General features: G+C 40.8%; 1 protein-coding gene across 1 annotated transcript in view; it reads right to left on the bottom strand.

The window, feature by feature from the left end:
• The window catches only part of ARHGEF12 (Rho guanine nucleotide exchange factor 12), a 101906-nt gene that overhangs the window by 9746 nt on the left and 69014 nt on the right, over nt 1–23146 (bottom strand). The window contains exons 25-35 of the mRNA XM_018567592.1: nt 22588–22673; nt 22365–22490; nt 20639–20753; nt 17801–17901; nt 17540–17617; nt 16572–16647; nt 15470–15637; nt 13250–13337; nt 12541–12633; nt 1025–1104; nt 270–449 (exon numbers count right to left, since the gene is read on the bottom strand). Of these exons, the coding sequence (XP_018423094.1) occupies nt 270–449; nt 1025–1104; nt 12541–12633; nt 13250–13337; nt 15470–15637; nt 16572–16647; nt 17540–17617; nt 17801–17901; nt 20639–20753; nt 22365–22490; nt 22588–22673 (1191 nt within the window). The remainder of the gene's footprint in view (nt 1–269; nt 450–1024; nt 1105–12540; nt 12634–13249; nt 13338–15469; nt 15638–16571; nt 16648–17539; nt 17618–17800; nt 17902–20638; nt 20754–22364; nt 22491–22587; nt 22674–23146) is intronic.

Raw genomic sequence — 23146 nt, forward strand, 5'->3', positions numbered from 1 at the left:
AGAAGAAGAAGAAGAAGAAGAATGGTAAACTGTAATCAAAATGTGACTGGTGAAGAGTACTACATCACTAGTACATAGTAACTGCACAAAGCCCAACACCAGCTCAAACTGTTTTTTCATTCATTGTTGAGTCAGCCTACACTGATATGCAATGAATGTTGAGAATTCCTCAAACATTGATGATACAGGCGACTATGCACTTATACTGAAAACTTTAAGATATGTATCTCTTCATGTCGTATATGACAAGGACCCCCTTTGATTCTTACAGTTTCTGAGAGCATCACGGGCCCAAGTTTCCTCCTGAGTTGGTTTATCGGAGGTGTGAATGGAAGTTGATGTGGAACCTGAATGGTGAATATTCCCTTGATGAGGCTGCAGGATGCAATCACCACCGGCATGGGGAACGGACATGGGCAAAGCTGTGCAGTCAGTTTCTGGGTTCTTGTCTGTAAAAAAAAAAAAAAAGGCACAGGAATCGTGAAAGCAAAGTTATTTTAAAGGAAGATGCATGCAAAATACCAAAACCTTCATAACGCAAAGACTGGGCATTTTAAGGTACAGAGTAATATTTAAAGGACATGTAAATTAACATATTACACACAATACAGGGAGCCCCACCAAATGTCTGATGGTACTAGCCATAATATTTCTGCCACATGACACACACTTTTAGCCATTTCTCTGCCAAGCCCTGCACTCCAAAGTGCTGGAGCCTCTTCTTGTGAGATTTGGGATCCTAGTTCTTAGGACCTTATTGGAAGGCCCATTACGTCATCCTCACCTAGGTGCCAAATGGAAGAAGGCAAGTATATTTTTTATGTATGTGTGTGACTTTTTTTTGTACATGGTTGGAGCTTTAGCTAATACGTGGACCATGCACTTTGACAGCAAGGGCTGCAAGCTAAAACAGAAACTATTACCATATTTTTCCCCACTTTCCCTGAGACTTTTATTGCATATTCTGACAATGGAATTTTATCCTGAATTATATTGGGCTTTTGAACTTAATTGATAAACTTACTAAACTCACTTGAACTAGGCACGTCTTGTCCTTGCTGTTCATGCTGCCCTTTCGTTTTGTCTCCATTTTCGTGTTCCTCTCTGCAAAAGGTGCAAAACCAAAGGCAACTAAATATTCTCAGTGTGCAAAATCACAACCCCGGTCATTGCATCTTTCAACAACTTTTCCTTGCCATATTATATATATATTATACATATACATACATACATACATACATATACACACATATAAATTTACTATATAAAGTAAATATTACAACAACAAAATAAATGAATGGTCCCACAGGGCTCAAGATGATGAAATAGAACAGGTAGATTTACCGAAGGTTTTAGGAGGATTCGATGAATATTCTTTGAACAGTCACCAAACACTAACAAAACTGCAGCACTTTAGGTACAAAAACAATCAGTGACGGAAAAAAAGGGGAGATATTCATCACAATTTTATTCTACCTTGTTCTTTCTTCACAGACAATTTTAAGATAAATTTTATCACTACAAACAATCTTTAGAGCACAGAGCTGTTACACTCTAAAAGATATCTATGTTGAAAATCATAAGAGTTGCACAAAATAATTGCAAATGTATTCCTGTTGTTTCTTCATTTACAATCGTTTTGACATAGAACACTTGTCAAAGCTTCTCACAAAGTTGTTCTGCCTATGGCTAGCCTTAAATTACCCAGAGATCCGTGCTGCTTTAGCAACATTGTTTGCCTAACGTTTTCGCCTGCTTGTCTTGTAACCATATTATTTTGCTTTTAAAATAAGTGTTAGGACAAACAATGGAGGAAACTTGCATGTTTTAATTTTAATGTGCAGAGACACTATGTGTGCTTCTGCGCTGGGTCCTATCAGGCAATAGAGGGAAAGACAATTAATGGAATTACCCTAGGTGCCAGGAGCTCAGGGTAGAGAGGGGCCTGTTATCACTGGTAACCTGCTGGGTCCCACTGAGGAAAAGCCAGACCCTGGTCAGAATGCAGATGAGCCCTTCCATGACCACAGATTTGTAAATAACTCTAGGACTAATTTTTCAGTTTGACATCGTGGACAGGAATTACAAACTCACTCCAAGTTCTCTGCTGCAAGATTAATTAACATTCTAATGGTGAGGGAACTTTTTTGTATAGACTTAAAAAGACGTATTGTGATTACAAAGGGGTTAAAGGACACCAGTCATAAAAATACTTATACTGCATTTGCTTGCTTAAAGGAGAACTATGAGGTAAGTGATTTTCACTCATCCTCATAGTTCTAGCCGACCTGTGACAATGAAACTGTCACAGGTCGGCTCAGTAGAATCGGGAAGTGAGCGAACACATACCGGCGTTCGCTCACTTCTGCCGTCTCAGGGGAGGGACTGGATTCCCCCCTTCGATCCTCTAGCGCTGACTGGCGGAACGGACGGGGGCCTCTAGATAGGCAGAGCCAGCTGTCACTCACGCAGCTGGGCGGATCCAGACATAATTGTTGGGATCCGTTTCAGCTGCGGCGTCTCAGTATACCGCAAGCTGTAGCTCGCGGTATACTGAGTGTTGCCATATAAAGTTTTGCTTGTGTAATATATTAGATAATATATATATTTGACTGCATCTATCTGCATGCTATGTGACTCTCAGTTCCTCAATTGTGTTACTGTGAATATGTCTGCTTTAAAGTCTTAGCTATTGTTTTGTTTGCTTATCACATCTCAGAAGGGGGGGTAAACAGCAACCTTATTTAAAACCTCCAATCAGGTTACACCCAATGTACATTTGGTAGCCAGTGTACAGAGAGGAGGGTATATAAGGTGTTGTTAGCAATCCACGTGCGCTCTTTTACCTGGGACACAAAAGCATTCAGTATGAGCAGGCGAGAAGCCGAGAGGTAAAACTGTGTTTTGTGTGTTATTTGTAAATCTGTAACCCTACCAATAAATGTATATTGCTGATGGAACTACTTCTTTTGTCTAAGGATCGTCAGATCTACGGGTGTGAATATTATTGTAGTCATTGAAATATATTTACATATCCATTTCACCTGGATAACACTGAGCTAAGGGTGACGGGAGGACACTAGTTTGTGTCCTCCCGTTACCCTTTGGAGAACTATGGGGAAAAGCCCTAACCCCCATAGTTCTCCTTTAAATCCAAACTCCAGGTTAACACCCCATCACCCCACGTATTTCATGCTTTTTTTGATACAAAGCGTCATTCAAATCACAAGACTGAGGAAATGTGAGAAATGACTGTGGGGATGGCACCGGTGAAGAAGTGAGTATTGCAGCAAGGGATGCTGTTTTTTTATTTTTATCCACTAGAGTCCCCAGTATTATTTTGAAATGGCACTCGAAAAGCGGCTACAATGCACTCCCTGTCAGTACGGTAGCTCAGTGAGTGCCATTACAAGCTCTGTCCAGCCACTCCCAGCCAGCAATAAATCGTAATAAAATGTGATCTACGGCTGCACATACACATGCACCCCAGTTCCTATGTTTTTGTGCATAGTTAAATCGCTTAGCCTTGTTTCCACGTTGGAGGTATGGCTTTTTGGGCACAAGGCCACATAAAAATTGCAGCAGGTGCTCTGGACTGATGAGTCAAAATTTAGCTGTAGCAGGAGGCAGTTTGTTCACGGAAGGGCTGGAGAGCAGTACAACAAGGAGTGTCTGCAGTAACAGTGAAGCACGGTGGAGGTTCCTTGCAAGTCTGGGGCTGCATGTCTGCCAATGAAGTTAGAGATTTGGTCAGGATCAACGGTGTCCTCAATGCTGAGAAATACAAGCAGATACTTATCCAGCATGCCATACCATCAGGGAGGCATGTGACTGGCCCCAACTTTATTCTGCAGCAGGAACAATGGCCCCAAACATACAGCCAATGTCATTAAGAACTATCTTCAGTGTAAAGAAGAACTTGGAGTCCTGAAAGTGATGGTTGGGCCCCCACAGATCCCTGATCTCAACATCGGGTCTGTCTGGGATCACATGAAGAGAGAAGGATTTGAGGCAGCCGACATTCACAGAAGATCTGTGGTTAGTTCCCCAAGATGTTTGGCACAACCTACCTGCCGATTTTTACTTTACAGCATTTTTTTATACCCACCTAACAGATATATACACACACACACACACACACACACACACACACACACACACACACACACAGTCTATGTTGCATTCACTGTGCAAGTATCAAAAATGCTCACACAAAGCTCATGTCAGAATTCTTGGCGATCACAAACCTGAAAAAGGTTGCTGTTTGAGTCCTCTTCAGCTCGACTTAATCTAGTCCTAATGTTATGTTAACAATTTACAGAAAAACGTTTTTCCCCCAGTGTGCACTGCAATGTAGCTTTAAAAGGAGAAGAAAGCTCTCCCAAAATAAAATGCATAAGCTCAGACTAAGCTTTACCATTTTCCTACACTGCATAATAGTCACACTAACGCGATATAATTTTAACCCCTTAGTGACGGGAGATGTACACTGTACGTCCCCGCCACTAAGTGCCCAAATGACTGATCACGTACGCTGTACGTGATCAGCTATTCGGGGCTCTGTAATGCTGGCAACCGCTGAGAATCAGCGGTTACCGTTCATTAATGGATGCCTCAGTATTATGGCATCCAATAATGAGAGTTTAGCTTTTTCAGACACCCGATCCCTTTCATGAATCGGGTGTCTGACAGTGAGAGCAGAGCTGCATTTACAGCTTTGCAGTCACTCTAGGAAATCCTGATTTATACTGGCTTTTGTTCCCCTAAAGTTTCAGCAATAGAAACATTTAGCTATATGTTTTTTTGCTGAAAACAATGTTGCACGCTTCTGGGAATGATCAGAAGTCTTTAATGACATCTCATCCTGAAATGCTGCAGGATCAGTTTCACAAAGGTTATTATTGGCTGTTCTTAATTAATTTGTGGTTATTATTAGGCTGCTTCAAACTTAATTCAATTATCAAGCAGTAATAGTGATATTCATTCACAATGACTGCTTGACAAAATTACATAAAATAAAAAATGTTAAAAAAAAGTGAACAAAAAAGTGTATACATTTAAAAAAAAAATTATGATATTTAAATATATTTTTATATTATCATTAATATAAAAGTTAACCCCTTACAATGAAAATTTGCAGCTGAGCTGCAGATTTGTTTTTCACCCTAAGGGATTCATTTGTTTAATTTAACCCCCTCATGACAGTAATGTTCAAAGTATATCGCCGTCACTAAGTGTGACAGTGACATTGTATGCCAGGTGACAACTTTTAGTAATAGCTTTTACAGAAAAAAAAAGATTAAATGTTAGGTTTTAGGCCGAGAAGTACAGAAACATTTCTTAAATCCTAGGGATGTGAGGTTTTTCCAAATAAAGGACAAATACATTAATGTATTTAATGCATTTTTTAGCTGTGCTATTTTTCTAGAAAAATCCTACAAATCAAAACTGGGGGAATAGTGTTTTCCTTACTTTTTCCTCTCAATTTTAATTTTTTATTTGTCCTAAGGGTGGTGTTAGGCACACATATGTGTTATAAATATATAGCCCTATCTGTCCTCTAAAAAACAATATATAATATGCGTGGGTGCACTAAGTAAGAAAGTATATTACTGACGTGGAAGAATCTCACGGTCAAAAGTGTGTCAGTCATTAACGGAAACTAAAACAAGCTCAGCCATGAAGGGGTTATTTAGCAGACTTTTTTTTTTTACTATACTCTATATGGGGGTGTAAATATATGGGGGTGTGCAAATTACAAAAAAAACTTTGCCTTGGGAGAAAGTACAGGAAAACACATTTTCTCTTTTATCTATCTATCTAACAGAAAATGTGTTTTTTTATATACAAATATACATACACATACAGTATATTTGAAAAATTAAGCCCCGGCGTTGGACTTTAATTCTGAAAATACTAGTTGTGTGACTCTCTAGTGTCAATACTTCTTAGTCACCGACATGGAACAAGTATGCAGCAAATTAAGTCAGGACCTGTTCTGGATCAGTGGCTTAGCAAGTGCTAAAAGAAGTGGATCAGCAACCTGCATATTGACATGGAGGTCAGCAATGACAAGTCATGTATTTCTCTCATGACAGCTTTCTTTAATAGGGAATGTCCTGTGGTTTTTCTATAGATTTCCCTTTCACTTCACTATATGCATCGCTGCATGACTTGGACAACTGAACTGAACATTTTCTAGAAAAAATACAAAACTCAAGAGATGAAATAATGGTGTTAAAAAACTCATCCATCTCAGCTAATTGAGAATTCAATGACTAAACAAGAGTAATATAACAAAAATGATGCTGGTGGTGAGGATGCAACAAGAGCGAATAGAGTGGTGAATGGTGGTATGTGTAAGAGAACAGAGACCAAGTGAGCAGCTGCAGTTTCTGGCTCCACATCTGCAGGTACATGTGGATTGCTGAATGAAATAGATTTTGGCTAGCTGATAACATGGCAAGAAGGTGCCCATATATGGAGATTACATTAGCATAAAGATTGTATTTTTTGGCAAAAAGAATTAAGTGTAGGAACTTCCAGTGCCAAATAAATTTACACATGAAATCCCCAATATCATACTCTAAATCTTTGTGCCAGAACACAATGTGCCAAATCCTTGGCTTCAAACATGCTAAAAGAAAAGGCAATCTGTTGTAGGCATGGTTTGGATTTTCTAATAAGCCAAGTTCTTCTTGGCCCCTGCTTATGATCAGTTAGGTCAATGGGAGAGAGTCTAACCAGAGGAAATCATGGAATTAGTTTCTTGCTTTCTCTATGAAAAGCCTTCTCCCATGCCTTACCATATAAATAAGAAGAGTTTAAAGCTGCACTCCAGGTACAAAAACGTTTACTGAAATATATATTCCTTAAATAACCAAAAAGGATATAAATTCACTTTGTATGTACCAATTACCACATCAGGCTCTACCCACTACAGGCTGCCTGCAGAAAGCTACAGGAGGGGCAGATACAAGACCAGTCCCCCTGCACAGGGGGAGAGAACAGTGACTGGTCTTTATTACAGAAAGTTTCTGCACAGAGGCAAATTTACACACTGGTTTACTGCAAGGATCTGAAAGAAATACACAAAGCGCATCAAGATTCAAGTAAGAATACATGTCTCTTGTATTCAGATAATGTTTGCTTATCCCAGAGGTCAGCTTTAAATAAAGGTCACCTAAAACCTCCGTTCTCAACTGGTGGGTCATGACCCAAAAGTAGGTCACAACCCTGTGTTCAGTGGGTCGCCGTATGACTTCCACTTTTCTAGGCGAGAGGCTACTCTGCCTCCCCCTAGCACAGCACTGTCAGTTCCCATTCAAAATATGCCGCCCGGCGCTGAGGGTCAGCTTAAGGTGCGATAGAATGGGGTTATGGTCTCGAGGGAGCTCCATCCATACATGCATTGCTTACAGCTCCCTTGTTTGTCCAGTAGAGGTGCCTGGACCAGAGTGACATCACATTCGGGCTCCCGGCACCTCTACAAGGCATGCAAAGGAGCTGTACAAGCAATGCAAATATAGATGGAGTTCCATCACAGCACAGCAGCCCAAAATGGACCCCATGCTGAGGATTCACTCCAGTTCTGGTAAGGTAGGGAGACTGGGTGGACCTTAAAATAAAATGTGTGTATGTGCGTGTGAGAACATCTGTAAGTGTCTGATTGTGTATGTATGTTGGTGTTTTTGAGAGCTCATTCACACTAGTACAGTGTGTTAATCGCACAAACCCAAAGAGAACTTCTTTTAGAGGACGTAACAGTTCCACATAGTCAACAACAGGGGCTTCCCAATGAACCAACGATTCCTTTTTTAGGACAGGGCCATTAACATTCCCCGAAAACAAAACGAAAAAAACGAGAAGAGGGACCAGAGGAGGAAAAAGCAGCAAAAATGACAAAAAAAGAAACACCAATACTGGAAACTCCACAACAACAATAAAGATTTTTAATCTGTCAAAACACATTCTTACCCCCAGTGAAATGTCACTACTCGAGGAAAGATTTGAATTTTGCCCCTGATACTAAACCAGACTCATTCACTCTCTTCAAGGATCTCAACAAATTCATTAGGTTGTTGACCCTCAGAAGACACTATTCAAATATCCCTATAAAAACACCCTCCGCTGCAACACCCCCCAATTTTCCTTGCGAACTAGAGTTTGTGACCGACATCTTCGATGACAAAGACGGAGATGTGTTACAAACCCTCTATGATCTAGCAGATCAGAATTCCTTTTTAGAATTGGATTTTGAACATCTTCTTAATCCTGACATCATTCACACCACTTTTAGACCTAAATCAACTTTTTTTCCCATACACTCCAAGGGCCCGTTTGTAGACACATTTTACCATGTGGTCTATGCGGACCTCTTGGAGATGTGTAAGAAAGCCACACACCACAATAATCTCTCTCCACTTGAGAATAGGGCACTGAAAGATTTAGAAAACAATGAGGAGATTGTAATTAAACAAGCGGACAAAAGAGGAGGGATAGTAATCCAGGACCGCCCCACTTACATCCGAGAGGCCATCAGATAACTCTCTGACTCTATCACCTACAAACTTCTCCCCTCTGACCCCTTACTAGCTTTCTCCAAAGAACTAGATGATCTAGTTGTCCCAGGGCATAATCAACAAAAAAGAAAAAGGCTTTTTACAACCACAATATCCCAGTACGCCTTACTTTTATCACCTGCCCAAGATCCATAAGGATAGCCAAAACCCCCTTGGACGCCCTATCATTGCCAGTACCAACAGCCTAATGAGTGGTCTTTCCAAGTACATAGACCACTTCCTACAACCAATCGTTTCCTCATTACCATCCTACATCAAAGACTCAGGTCACCTCATTAGCATATTGTCCACATACACCTGGGACCCCGCGTACAGTTGGGTATCTTTAGATGTAAGTTCTTTTTACACCTCTATTCCTCACACAGTGGGCCTCAATGCCCTACAATTCTTTTTAGGCCAATCCTCGACCAATTTTAATCAAGTCCAGTTCCTTCTAGGTTGTGCTAATTTCACACTAACATACAATTACTTCTCCTTCTTGGACAAGTTTTACCTTCAGACACAGGGGACCAACTATGCCCCGAGTTACGCGAATCTGACCATGGGCCATTGGGAAGCTCTCCACATCTGGGCTAACAATCCCCATGCCAACAAACTGGTTTACTATGGTAGATAGATCGACAATATTCTAATCATTTGGGACGGTCCACCTGAGAGTGTCTCAGAATTTTTGTCACATTGCAACAATAATAATTTCGGTCTCTCATTTACACATGAAGTTAACACCACGAGATTGGTATTCCTAGACTTAGAGCTTTACTCTATAGGTCAAAAAATTGTCACTAATAATCATGTTAAACCCACCGGGGGGAATTCCTATCTCCACTATAATAGCTGCCATCACCCCCGGTGGAAAAATAATATTCCAAAGAGTCAATTTTGCAGATTAAGAAGAAATTGTACACAAAACACCGACTGACATCAAGCCAACTCCTCCTCAAAAAAGTTAGAGAGAAGGACTACCCGGAAGGACTCATCACCAATGCCTATTCCAAATATCTTGAACCTGCACCAGCTATAGAAAGGAAGAGTGATAGCCAAACCGATTCCAACGAAATTAGATCCATCACCACATTTAACAATAGCTTCAAAACCATCCAAAAAGTGATCAAAAAACATTGGCACATTTTACAGAAAGACCCTAGATTGGGTCCAAACTTACCCCCCAATCCCTCTATTAATTTTAGAAAAACTAAAAATGTGAAGAATCTAGTAGGACCGAGCCGTCTTACCAGGCACCTGCCATCTCTCCAAGGAATTTTCTTTTTGATAATAGGGTGGGCATTTTCCAATGCAAAAAGCCCAGATGCCTCACCTGTCAGTTTATAACACACGGACAAACCAACTTTACTGATCATAAGAAAAAGGTGTACCAAATCAATCAGTTCATCACATGCTCACACGATCACGTGGTATATGGGCTCACCTGTCCCTGTGGTCTGATATATGTGGGCCGGACCATACGTCCTTTGCGAGCCAGAATAGGAGACCACAGACGGCTTATTGAGAATGGAGAACTTGAGCACAGCGTCCCGAGGCACTTTACAGCCAAACACCAAAAAAGAACTCTGGACCTAAAGGTGTTTGCGATTGAGCACATTTCCACTCAAATACCGCCATCTGAAAGATTCCGCCGTTTATGCAGTAGAGAAACGTTTTGGATCTACAAATTAAACACTCTAGCCCCGGTGGGGCTAAACGAAGAACTTGAGATCCACACCATTCTGTAGTCCAACATATACTTATGCAATCAATAGTGGACCCGTTATCCGCATCACTATCATATTATCATATATCCATATTAACTTTCATTCCTTTTCCCCCCTCCTTTTCTTTCCTTTTTTTCCCCCCTCTTTTTGTTTGAGGTGACATTAGAGAGTTTTTATTATGAGTAATAAATTTTGCAGAGCCACAAGCACACAGGTGCGTTTTTGTGGTTGAATGTGCATCCTGAACGTACATGTGGTTCCCACCAGGTGCACACGTTTTGGGGATATATACACAGGTGTTGGTGTACACTTGTGGCTCTCTCCCCCCGTGGGAACCTCAGCGCGGACACAGGCCCAAGCACTAACAATTAGAGGTGCTTTTATATTTATATCTATTTTTATCATCATGTAAGTTGATTTCAACTTTTGTTTTAGACTTTTTCATATATATGTAAATTACACTTCCTCATTATGCATTCTTTATCTATTTGGGGTTATTTTAATGTATTGTCATCAATTACCTTTATTAAAAAATGTTTTTAAAATATGATTTTTAACCAATAATTGCTTGAACGTTCCTGTTCGAGCCCTCAGATGGAGAAAGATGTTATGCTTTTTAGAGAGACTACAATATCCTCATAGACATGCTCCCGTTAATACTGCCCATCCGGAAAAAGATATAACATGTCTCATGACAAAGGTGTTGTATTAGCCTGATGGACGTATTTTCCAATACTCGGACGAGTCTACGATACAAGTTCCTCCCCCCGTTCGAGCAAGAACCTATCACAAGGCGAATTGATTACCCACCCCTCCCCCCTGTCATTTTTTTAAAATGGACCGTTTTCCCGCGGACTGCTCTATCTTGTGGCTTGACAAAGAGGAATTTCCTCAAAACGCGTAGCCATCCACCCACCGCGAATTTCCACCCCCCGTTCAGTCCTTCACGACTTTCGCTGACTACGAGAGTACCGGACACCTCGAGACAGCAGCCCAACTGTATCGCCAACACACACGGGACCAGGCGCCTCAGTGCTGTCCGCGGCACCTCGCTCTCCCCCGTACACTCTCCCCAGCCGTTGCGGCCCGGCCTGGCCAGCCGAGTACGTGGGCTGTCTCACCTTCGCATATTTGCTTTAGACCAGCCGAGAATTGATAATTGGAGGGAACAAGCCATTTAGCCAAGCTCTTCTCCAGCCATTCACCTCTCACCTGCCAGCTAGAAGCAACAGATCCTGAAGCGAACCCCGGGCGAGATTTTTGGGCACATTTCCCCACATCCTAACTGTAAGTTAACATCCTTTTTATCCTATAGGGCCAGTTATAGGTTGGTGGTCCACACTCATATTTGACATATACATGTCCCAACATTACTGTACAAGCAGTGTTCAGCCCATGTATTTACCATAGTGATTTCAGGTAGTTGCGCTCCTCAATAAAGTGTTTTGTTTTTGGGTTGTTACACAGGGTCCCTCCCCCTGTTGTGAGGAGCTTCGCACACCACCAGTAGTCAACCTCCAGAGTTGTGTCTGCTCTACAGGAGTGCGCTCTAAATATTGTGTTTTTCATTAACTGCTGGTCTAGTCCTTCATGTACATACAATTATGTTTGATTGTGTAAAAAAAAAGGCTGTTTGATTGCATAGTAAATCCATTCTTTCCCTCTTTCATTTCTGCCCGTCAGTTCCTGCCCTGCCAGAAGCTCCAATTTGCGGGTGTTCCTATTGGTTAGCTCCAGCAGAACTTTATGTCCAACAACTAGTGATGAGTCTGTCTCAGTCCAATCAATAGTGGCAGAATCCCATTGTGACATATAACTGCAGGGCGGGGAATGCACCTCTCCACATCCGATTAGGCCGGGAGGTAAAAGTGTCTTTTACAGTGTTGAACAAGCTTGGGCAAACTGGGTTCACACAAACCCCAGTCTCATCACTAGTAACGACCCCTGTGCTGCTTCTGTTATCGCTGGGAAGAGGAGGCTCAAGCAGACAGCTCATACCCTGCATGCTGCCAATTAAAACTAATTTGCTATTCATCAACTTGTGAGCAGTGTGTGTTCAGACAGCAATGTGGGAGAGGAGAGCATACGGCTGATTACACTAGCTCAGCATCAATAGCTCCTATCAAAATGGGACAAAGTGCTACATGCACTATGTCCCCTGAGAGACAGAAGAAACAAAAGATTTGTTTGGCGAAACAACTTTAAGCTTTTAACGGATTCCTTTTTTTACTTGCCTTGCTCATACTTACTCATTTGTAATTCCTGGTGGATCTAGAGGAATTGCAGGCCTGTGATCCTGCCCTTTACATGCAGCTGCCATCTTGGTTATAAGGTCTTGCCAACTGTTCAAGAAACAGAGAAAAAGTCACAGGGATTCTGGTGCTTTGGTATAATACCAAAAGAGTACCCTCATCTTAAATTTTAAGCACTTTCAAGATTAAATTAACACACTCAAACATGTACCATAATCAGAGACATGTCATCAGATTTTCAAAAGGTTGTTTTCAAACGTGTGTGGAAACCTCATGCACACTGGCAGGAAAAATGCAGCTTTTATAAGCCCTTGAATGTAGCCCTATTTTAGCCAATGTGCCCAAAAGATCCATATTTTAAAGCAATGTTCAGGGGCATAAAAACAAAATGTCCCAAATCTGCCTTTGGAGAGGAGTTTCCTGGCATAACCGATGTGTAAACGTGCATGTATGCATGCACATTTATTCTAGTGGCTAAAGGAAATATTCTATAGCCAATGAATTTACATGCATACATCTCTACGCAGTACATGTGTAATTACACACCAAAACTCAATTTTTTTTTTAATCTGGATTTTTAAGCCAGTTTCTGGCAGAAATATCCAGCATAGATGAGAGCTTTTAATAGCATGAGCCCTTAGACCGGAGATACTGCTATATTAAATCAAGATCACTAGCTGTAACATTTCGAGATGTAAACACATACACGTTTTTCTCAGAGATTGCGTTGGCGATGAGCTCGTAAATCTGTGCCCCATTTTCAGACATTGAAATTACGAAGAGGCCCTTGTTATCTAAGAAAGAAGAGAAAGCACATTGAAAGTACAGAAAAAAACAACAAAAAAACAAAAGCTGCCCTAAGGGAAAAGATTTGGGTTAGTCTACTAAAAATTGCAGTACAGAGAAACAATTGATGTGCCCTGATACCGATACAGTAATATACACTAGTATAAGATACTATAACAGTATGTACTCTAAGTGATATACATGTATCTTCTGTGATTTCAATCATTTGTACTGCATGAGGGAACAACCAGTCGAGATCCTAATGAGTAATAGAAAAGCTTTGCTTCTGTAGCCACCGCTACAACATTCTGAAATGAAATTTACCACTCCAGTTACTTGCAAACTCTCCAAGGAAATTCAAGCCAATGGATAATCACAGAGTTTCCACCAATGTAGGTGGATGCACATAACCTGAATAAAGTGTGAAGGCTGACTTATTCAGGGGTTTAGACTGCGCTGCCATGTTTTGACTACCAGCTAACTTAAAATTATTATAACCAGTAAAAATTGCCTTTATATGTTTCGCTCTTTTACACAGCAACTGAAACCAATATCCTGTACTGTAATGTCAGCATCATCTAGGGAGGGCTAAAGATACACTTTTGCTAAGGTTTGCAGAATGATAAATCTAAAACAGGTTAATTACCCATTTCTAAATATGCCAAATCATTGTAGTAGGTTGTAACCTCTTCCTGCCTGTAATCTGTATAATAATGTTCTTCAACACAATGCCCCATGTTGAGTATATATCATTACAGGTTTTATGGCAGACCTAGCAGCCAGCACCCTGTGACCATGTGGTATCTGACAGCTGACCTGCCCTAACAGAAAAAGCCACCAGGATGCAGTGATAAACTGTAAAGAAAACAAAATACATTAAAGACGAACTCCAGGGATAACATTTTATGCATACTGACACTGGTCCAGCTTGGCCAAACATAAATATGCATATGTCATACCTATCCAGAGGGATCCTGTAAAGCTGTGTGTTTCAACCTGTGGGTCGCCGCGTGCCTTCTGCTGCGCTATGAGGAGGCACTTCAGCCTCCTCGTAGCACAGCAGTGTCAGTTCTCCAGTCGTGCCGCCAGATGTAGCTGCAGCAGCCGTGGCTGTGAAGGACCAGAGAACAGGCAAGTGTTTTTTTCCTACTTTTAGCGCTGCTTCAGGAAAGCAGGGCTAACTGTACAGTGGGGGAGCCGATCAAGTAATTTTGGCGGCTGTACAGCCACTTACATGACTTGTAAGTAGCCTGCTGCTCTGTCCCAACCCATGCCGCTCCCTTCCCCCACGGTCTATCCCACTCTGCTGGCCACCTCCCTCCCAGCCGTGGTTTTCTGGGGCACCACTCTTCTGGTGGACCTGGGTCCATGGCAAATTAGTTCAGGATGGAGCGCGGGGAGCAGACTGGAGAACTTCCCCTTATCCAAATCAGAGAACGCATTGCAAACATTGATAAAAATACTAGACATTCTTTTAATGGCCTATAAGCCAAATCAGTGATCCCTTTTGTTTTCAGAGCAGAGTGGAAGCTGCTCAGAATAGTGCAGTACCAGGACCCAGAAGATCGCTGCAAAGCACTGAAGTAGCTCTGCCTACTACACTGTTTTACAGGATCCTCTGGTGGCCGATGGGCTGTGACATATGCATACTTACATTTGGCCAAGCATGCAGACAAAATTATACCTCGAGTTCAGCTTTAACAAAAAATTTTGTCAAAATAAAAATGATATTTATGCTGTTAAGTTACAACAAAGATTTTTTTCCCCCATCAGCTTTTGTGCAAGGTATTAAAACAACGTTCCAAAAACATTTATTTAAATGTCACAAAAATTGGCGCAAACGTGATTTAGGTAGGGAAATTAGAGATGCAGTCAAGTTATTGAAAGAATACTTATGCCACTAATTCCAGCATGGGCACCTAGGTATCAATAGACTCTGGCTTTGAAAGGGTTAGACGCTCTGTCTTTTTAATCCGCTCCAGCTACAGATCATTGTGCTTAACATCACAAAGTAGTTATGTTTCATAAGCCTGTCCCGAAAAATGCAGTTGGTGAAGGATTAACACTGAAGCCTGTGGTTCCATTTCAGCTTTGTATGATTGCAGTTATAAAGACACCACCACTGAAGAAATTGACTGACCTGTTGCCACTGGTCGTACTAGCGCGGTGTTCAGTTTGATGATGGGACTGAAAATCTGTTTGGTGTCTGAGGTTGTTGTCACAAACTTAGTGTAACATCTAAGGATCAATTTGTCGTCCTGTTTCTGAAGCAAAACCAGAATATCCTCCAACAAAAGTGTGTACAGATCTGTAAAGAGACAGACATTTTGTACAAAGAGATAAAGTCATTTATTTAGATCTTCAGATGTGTGATGAGTTGAAAGTTTTAACCACCCCTCACACCGGGTCTTTAGAAGAATCCTGGCAAGACTTGGACAATGTAAACTGCTACTTAACCCACCACCCATATAATGTGAACAGAACTCTAATGAAGTGAGATAAATAAAAGCCATTTGTTTTATTATTATTAGAGAGAGATATCACATGTTAGTGCTATACATTGTGCAGCCAATAAATGTAAGTAGTGAACACAGCCTCTTTGGGTGTTGCAGTTTTATATACATGTACAATAGGGATGTTCAGATACCAGTCCCGATACTTGGCATTTTCACGAGAACTACCAGGGATGCAGCGGTTGCAGCTGGAACCTGGCTCTGGCGCTCCACCACTGTCCTGAAATCATTAGTCTGTATTGTTTTAGAAAAACTGTCACATGACAATAAACAAAAATGTATCAGTAATTGGTATCTGTATTACTTGGACAAGTATTTGTACTTGGTCTGGAAAAAATGGTATCAGTGCATCCCTAATAAATATACAGCATATAAAAAACAAATTCTACATTAAAACAGGGATACACAAAAAATGACAGCTGCCTCCTAACTTTTGATTTTTTTTCTCTAGTCTAGTCACTGGAAAAGTAACTGTACTTGGGATCTGAACATCTCTAATGTACACTGTAACCAACTTTGCACAATAAATAACATAGGAACTACATCTTTTATCATCTGGAAGGTGTTGCTTGGCAATCCTCTTTGTCTATAACGCAAGATAGTACTGGCATTAGCATACTGAGGATTCTTTGAGGAAGTTACCGCTGGAACTAAAAATGTTCCAGCGGTAACAATTACATTCACTTTATGCTCGCCAAACATGCAGAAGTATCCAAGGATTTTACCCACCAACGATCTTGTCTCGATTCACTTTCCAAGCCAAAGGCCCCTCGTGGACCATCTTCCTTTTTGTCAAATCTAGATTCTGCAAACAAACAGTCGACATCAACATGAACGAATATCAAAATCAACAACAAAAATCAAAATGTGGATTTATTAGACAGGTAGAGTGCAGGAATTTACATACTGCTGTAAGATTGTATTATTAGCATAAACAGATATGGGGAAATGCTTGTGTGTACATGAATCTTATGACACACTGTAATAAGAACAGAATCATTTTCAGGGTGACTGGCAGAAAGAAAACCCAGCAGCAAAAACATTATTGGTAGTAAAAGACTATATGGATCTGAATCTTTTTTTTTTTTAACTCTGAGCTGAAAAAAGGTCAGTGCTAAATGGTACAAATCAGTTTCCTGCAGGCTTATAATGTATGGGGAAGCCCCTGTTAAAAAGCATAGTGTGTGTGTCCACAGATGTTTTCTAAGACAGGCTCAAAACGTTTTTTTCTTAAAAATAGGATTTTTGCATTTGCTGAAAAATTATTTTCTTGGAGTCCAATGAGGGACATCTACAGGGTATGCTGCTGCCTGCAATAGGATTGAAAATTGGCAAAAAGGGACTGTATGCCAGTCCAGGATAACCCCTGTGCTGGTAGAAGGATGGCAGGACAATATGCGGGTTGAGGTATAAGGTAGAAACTACCTTAAGCAAGAAGAAAGTCCTGAGCCCTATCATCTTCTTTCCCTATGCAAGACCTAAAAGGGTTCTTTGCAAAATAAGGCTGCAAGCTCAGACACTCGCCTCGCAGGAGACGGCTACCAGGAGAACCACTTTGTGGGTGGGAATACAGAAAGGAATGTCTCCAATAGGTTGAAATGATTGGTTATCTTACAGCAGTAGGTATTAGCTTGAAGTGATCTAGCTATTATATACTTGGATATACAGAAGTTTTTTTTTTTTAACAATCCGCTTACTCTCAGTTCATCAATCATAGGATACTCTCCAGGCTTCAGGTAGGACAAGTCAAGTCTTCGTTGGTAATCTTCTAACCTCTGAAATGATTAAACAGATTATGAAATTCTAGAGAGGTCTTTTGTGCTCTTCTAAGGTTTATATTTAACAACAAAAAATGCTATTAAAATCACATGTGGTTAGATATATTTAATAAAATTATATTTGTAAGTTATTAACATAAAATGAGAGACACTGAAGACAACACTACCATTAAGGCTCACCTGCTTGTTCTCAGCTTCTCGTACAGCTTGATTGACATGATTCAGAATCCCCCGACATTGTTCTGCAGCCTTTTCTACTTTTTTCTTTTCTCCTGGTTGGTCTAATTGAAAAGCACAAGAATCAAAACTGGGATCTGAATAAGTCACCAGATATGCTCATTTACCTTTTTAGAATTTGTCCGAGACGCCCAATGTTAAATTTCTGGGTGACTAACCAGCTTTAAAAGAGAAAAACATTTCTAGTTTTGATTAGAAACCATCTCTGCATCTAACTCCCTATTCCTGTACTAAACAAATGAGTCATCAGTAAGAAAAAGAGATGCATTTTTGCTACACTAATTAGCAAGCTACGCCATGCAACACTAGGTAAAGTGAAAACTGTAAACAAACATTAAAGATTTATTTTCATTTAGGGCACTAACATTTATTGCACTCTGGAAGAAAAGATGATTAATCATTACAGCATGGTCTTGCATTATTATATACAGCACCACTGGCTGATGGTCTCAAAATATATAAGACTTGGGGATGTTTCTTTTATCAGAAAAATCTAAACACTTATTTATACAGTGGTACCTGTAGCTACATAAAAAATATTCAAACAGTAATGGTTAAACTATGTGGGCAGATGTAACCTATTTATTACCATAAAAGTATGCCAAGTTACAAAAAGTTAACCCATACAGATGTGGACTCATTTGTTGGTACCCTTACCCCCCATTGAAACAATGCTTTATTCCTCCTGAAACTTGATGACATTAACCCCCTCCGGGCCGGCCGTAGTAAAAAAAACGGCCGGCCCGGAGCTCTCTGGATCTGAGCGGACGTCTTTAGACGTCCACTCAGACACGCCCCCCCTCGCGCGCGGGAAATGACCGCAATTTAAAAACAGGCAGCGGTGCCTGTTAACATACAAGCGATCCGCCGGCTGTAGAGCCGGCGGATCGCTTGTATTTTGCAACGATCGGTGCGGGCACCCCCCCCCTCCGCTGCCCCCCCCTGCCATTGTCCCACTGATCCCGGGCTCTGCTGTGCCCGGTGCGAGGCCAATTTTGGGTATGGTAGTTTTCTGCGATGTCGCAGGTGTGCGCAATTTTAAAGCTTGACATGTTTGGTGTCTATTTAACCGACGTGACCCACGACTTTTATATTTTACCAAAAAACTGGGTAATAATAAGTGTTTCCTAACAATGTAAAAAAAAAACTTTAAAAAAAAAAAAATGTCTCATTTTTCCTAATTATAGTAAAAAATAAAACCCCAGTGGTGATTAAATACCACCAAAATAAAGCTCTATCTGTCCCCAAAAAATGGTATAAAATTAATTGCAGTACAGCGCTGCATGACGGAATAAATGTCAGTCAAAGTACCGCAGCGCTGAATACTGAAAAATGGCCTGGATGGGAAGGGGGTTTAACACCGTGGATGTCAACTGGTTAAAGAACTGTTCAGTTCCAGTACAAGAATGTAAACAGATCTTAATAGGAGTCCTGACTATCACTTTAAACAAGCAGTTAGCAGGATTTGGTAAGCTTCAGCACTACTTGAAGCTTACTGAAACAAAAACAAACATTCCCAGCACACTTACCAGCCAGCCTGCAAAGAATTACACTGTCTGAGTGTTCAGTTGCACAACGTTTGTAAAATATGTGGAAGCCACACTGCCTCGTCAAGGTTCCTCTGTGTAGTGTGGTCCTAATCCTAATCTATGAGAGCCTCCACCTTGGAGCATACATAGCAAAGGATAAATTGGGAGCAGGTTTGCCAGGAGGTAGCCCAACCTCCTTAAAGGCACAGGGACAGACCAGAAGTCCCGCACATCACAATGGCAGCTGAAGCCCCCAGTGTGTCCCCACACCAAATCCAACAAGTGAAACAAACGGCAGACTGACTGGTGAGTGTGCTGGGAAATGTTTTTTTGTACTATGTAATGCCCTTCCATGTGCACTTTGCTTAAAGCTAGTTATAAATTGATAATTGCATTTGCGATTTGACAGCTTACTGAAGCCTGCTAGCAGATTGTTTAAATGGAAAGCCAACACTCCCATAAAGTGTTTAACATTTCCAAACTGGAGCTGAATTGTACCTTAAAGCGGACCTTTACCCATAGTTGCAAGACACCTTTAGAATTGTTTAGTAATAATCTACAAACAGATGCTTCTAGATAATTGCCGGCTTTTTATTCTTTGCATGCCTTATTTTTCTTTTCTTCCCCAGTCTGCTGACAGTGGCCATTTTAAGGGCAGATTACTAGATCCCACTTTACTTCCTGGAACTCTAAGACATGTCACCATACACATCATCTTAGGGGAGGAAAATGTCTTTCCCTGAGATCTCATGAGATTTCCCACCAATGCACTGCTGATGTAATATTCCCAGGATGCAATGCTTGGAAACATTACATCATTTGTGCCAAAAAGGACCAGGAAGTGGATAAACTCTATTTGTAAGTAAATGAAAAAAATATGTTTGTTTAACTAATAAATGTAATAGGATTTTAAATCAGCATGCTGCACACTGATGTGATTTTTAGTCAGAGGGGGTAAAGGTCCGCTTTAAAGGCATCAATAAAGCTTGCCGAAAGATCTGCATATGCTTTGTGAAAGCTCCCTGTCCAAAATACTATTATACAAGCTGAGGCATTTCTGAACAAATCAAAAGGGTAAACTAATCCAAATGGCTTAACCCCGAGCATAAATACCTACACACAAATAAGTGCACAAAACATTCATATGAAAGGACCAAATGGGAGTTACTTGCATGAACCCGAAATTCTTCTTTAAACACTTTTATAAAAATAGGTATTCAACAATTAAGAGAATGTGGATATGTGAACCTACCGGAATACTTGGCAATATTATCCAGAAGTAAGGGATATTTAGTGAGCCTTTGCATCTCAGTAGGGATAATGTCCTTTAGCTGCAAACGCCGGCACAGAGGATTACTTTCGGCATCCTGCAAGTAGACATTCATCATTGTTAACAAGACTGATTATATGCCCCATCAATTTATTTCAAACATCATTACAAACTACTTCTGTGAGAAAGCACACAGCAAGAACAACTCATGTTACTGCAGTTACACTTCATGAGCAGCATATCAGTTATGTTACTGAGGCTATACAGGTCATGTAATCTCAAATCTATTATGGCACAGCCATATATTAGGTGGTGTATGTGTACTCATTTAATGCTATGTTGAATTAATGTCCCCTAAAGAGGCAATTAAAAGGCAGGCAGATTGGCAGTAGCTCCATCACAGTGCGCTTTCCAATTACCCGCAGGAAGGCAGCCATAGAGATTTTCTAATTCCTACCTGAAAGTGTAAAACCTATTAAAATGAACCTCAGTAAGCAGTATTTACTGCAAGATAAACATCAGCCATTTCACTAAAAACATTGCTGCAAATACACCAAACTGCTATATAAATATGAAGAACTTTCTAACACATCCTGCAATGTGGTCACCTCACTGTAAGAAGGTCACAAACTACAAGGACAATTTTATTTGCTTTAGTCCTACATGAGCTATGTTGTCATCACAATGATGACGTGGCGGGGTTAGAACAGACATATGTACCCCTATGCAGTAAGGTAGTGCAACCACATATCATGCAGCAACCAGTGTATTTGTTCACGGCTATTTTTTATCTATTTTTTGTTGCATTTTCTCGATTAGCTTTTCTCGATCACTGTTATAAAGTAGGGTACATCCAGAGAATGGATTTAGGGCTCGTTTCCACCGCCCGTGCGCTCATCATGCATGCACTATTTTTTGTGATCCTACCACACTGGAATGCAGGGCATTTTATTACCATGCTGTCCTGTGCGGCCAATCACACTGCGGGCGTGTCTGCAGTGCCATTGACATGAATGGCACTGCCACGCCCCCTCCCACCCCAGAACGCAATGAGGCTTTGTGCATGCGATCACCTGCATTCCGGGCAAGGGACAGTGCACGGGCTGGTGGAAATGAACCCTTAAAGTGTATTTCCACTTTTGAAGCCAAATTGGGATAACACCTATTTAATATTTGTTACATGTTCCCATTCACATTGCATAAAAAAAAAAATGTTGCTTACATATATTACTTGTGTGCTCACATTACTAGTTTCCTAAACTGAATTTTCCTCTGATTTGCAAGGGGGCTGGAGAGGAAACCATAATTAACCCTGTCTGCAATGTGCTGGCAGATCTCATTATCAGTTGTAAACTAGATTAGAACATAATCTGTCCTAACAAAGGGTTAAAGATCTAGAAACATTGTATGGTAATGAGGGAAAGCTCAGAGTGTCCCCAGTCTTTCTATGGAGAGAGCCAGAGTTTCCTGTCACTTTGAAAATGTAGAGAGAAGCTTGCCCGTCCAATGGCCTGCTCCAGAGAGATATCTAAAAGGTGAGAAATATTTGATAAAAAATATGATTAGATATTCTGTGTGAATAGGAACACACAAACATATACTGGAGGTCTTCTCAATCTTGATTGCCATAGTGGAAATGCACTTGAAACTACAGGCCAGGTTGTTATGAAAGCAATCCAAAAAAAAACAAACCGCAAATTCTAATGACCTGAACAATCTTTAAAAATTTTGGATCTTTCTTCTGCAGGGACTTTATCATCTCCAAGGCAAAGGGCTGATTACTACAAAAGGTGGCGACTGCCTGCTTTAGCCTCTCTTCCTCTGGTCCGGAGAACTGTAGAAACAAAGACAATCTGTAAGATATTTTCCCATGATACAGGCATGAATAGAAATGAGAAGACGAGGAGGGTGGCACTGATGAGATGGCTTACCCAGCTTAGAACATCATCTCCAATCTGTTCAATGACAGAGGTTCCGTAACGCTTTCCGACGGCTTTCATCTTCTCTTTCAGCCCCACTGAAAGAAGAGAAAAGGGACGTCAGCAGGCATAGGGTGGCTTCAAATAACAGCTGGTCACCACTTTTGTCATATACATGAATGGACTGGCTTAGTCTAAAATGTAAAACCTGATCCCAGTACATGCATTTTCATTAACTTGCAACTCCAGGCAAGCAGCTAAATAGAGGGTTCAAAACATAAGTGGCAATTGTTTTAGCTGATTTGTAATTCTGTGCCGCTAGTTCTGTGATCCAGGCTTTTCTGCAAGACAACACAGCTAGGTGTTCTACTGCAGTGCTTGTCATATCGTGGTTAAGAACACACTTCCAGTCAAAGAGCAGATGCACACCGATGGGGCCATCACTGTGCCAACTCTTCCTATCGGCATGTTAACTGTCACCGCATTACCCTCTCTTTTCCTCTCTAAGTGCTGTTGTGGAAGAGGATACATATAGTAAATTAGACGATTTCAGGCACTTGCTATATATATA

This window comes from Nanorana parkeri, unplaced genomic scaffold, assembly GCF_000935625.1.
Source record: "Nanorana parkeri isolate BGI_ZX_2015 unplaced genomic scaffold, ASM93562v1 scaffold1070, whole genome shotgun sequence".
NCBI lineage: Eukaryota > Metazoa > Chordata > Amphibia > Anura > Dicroglossidae > Nanorana > Nanorana parkeri.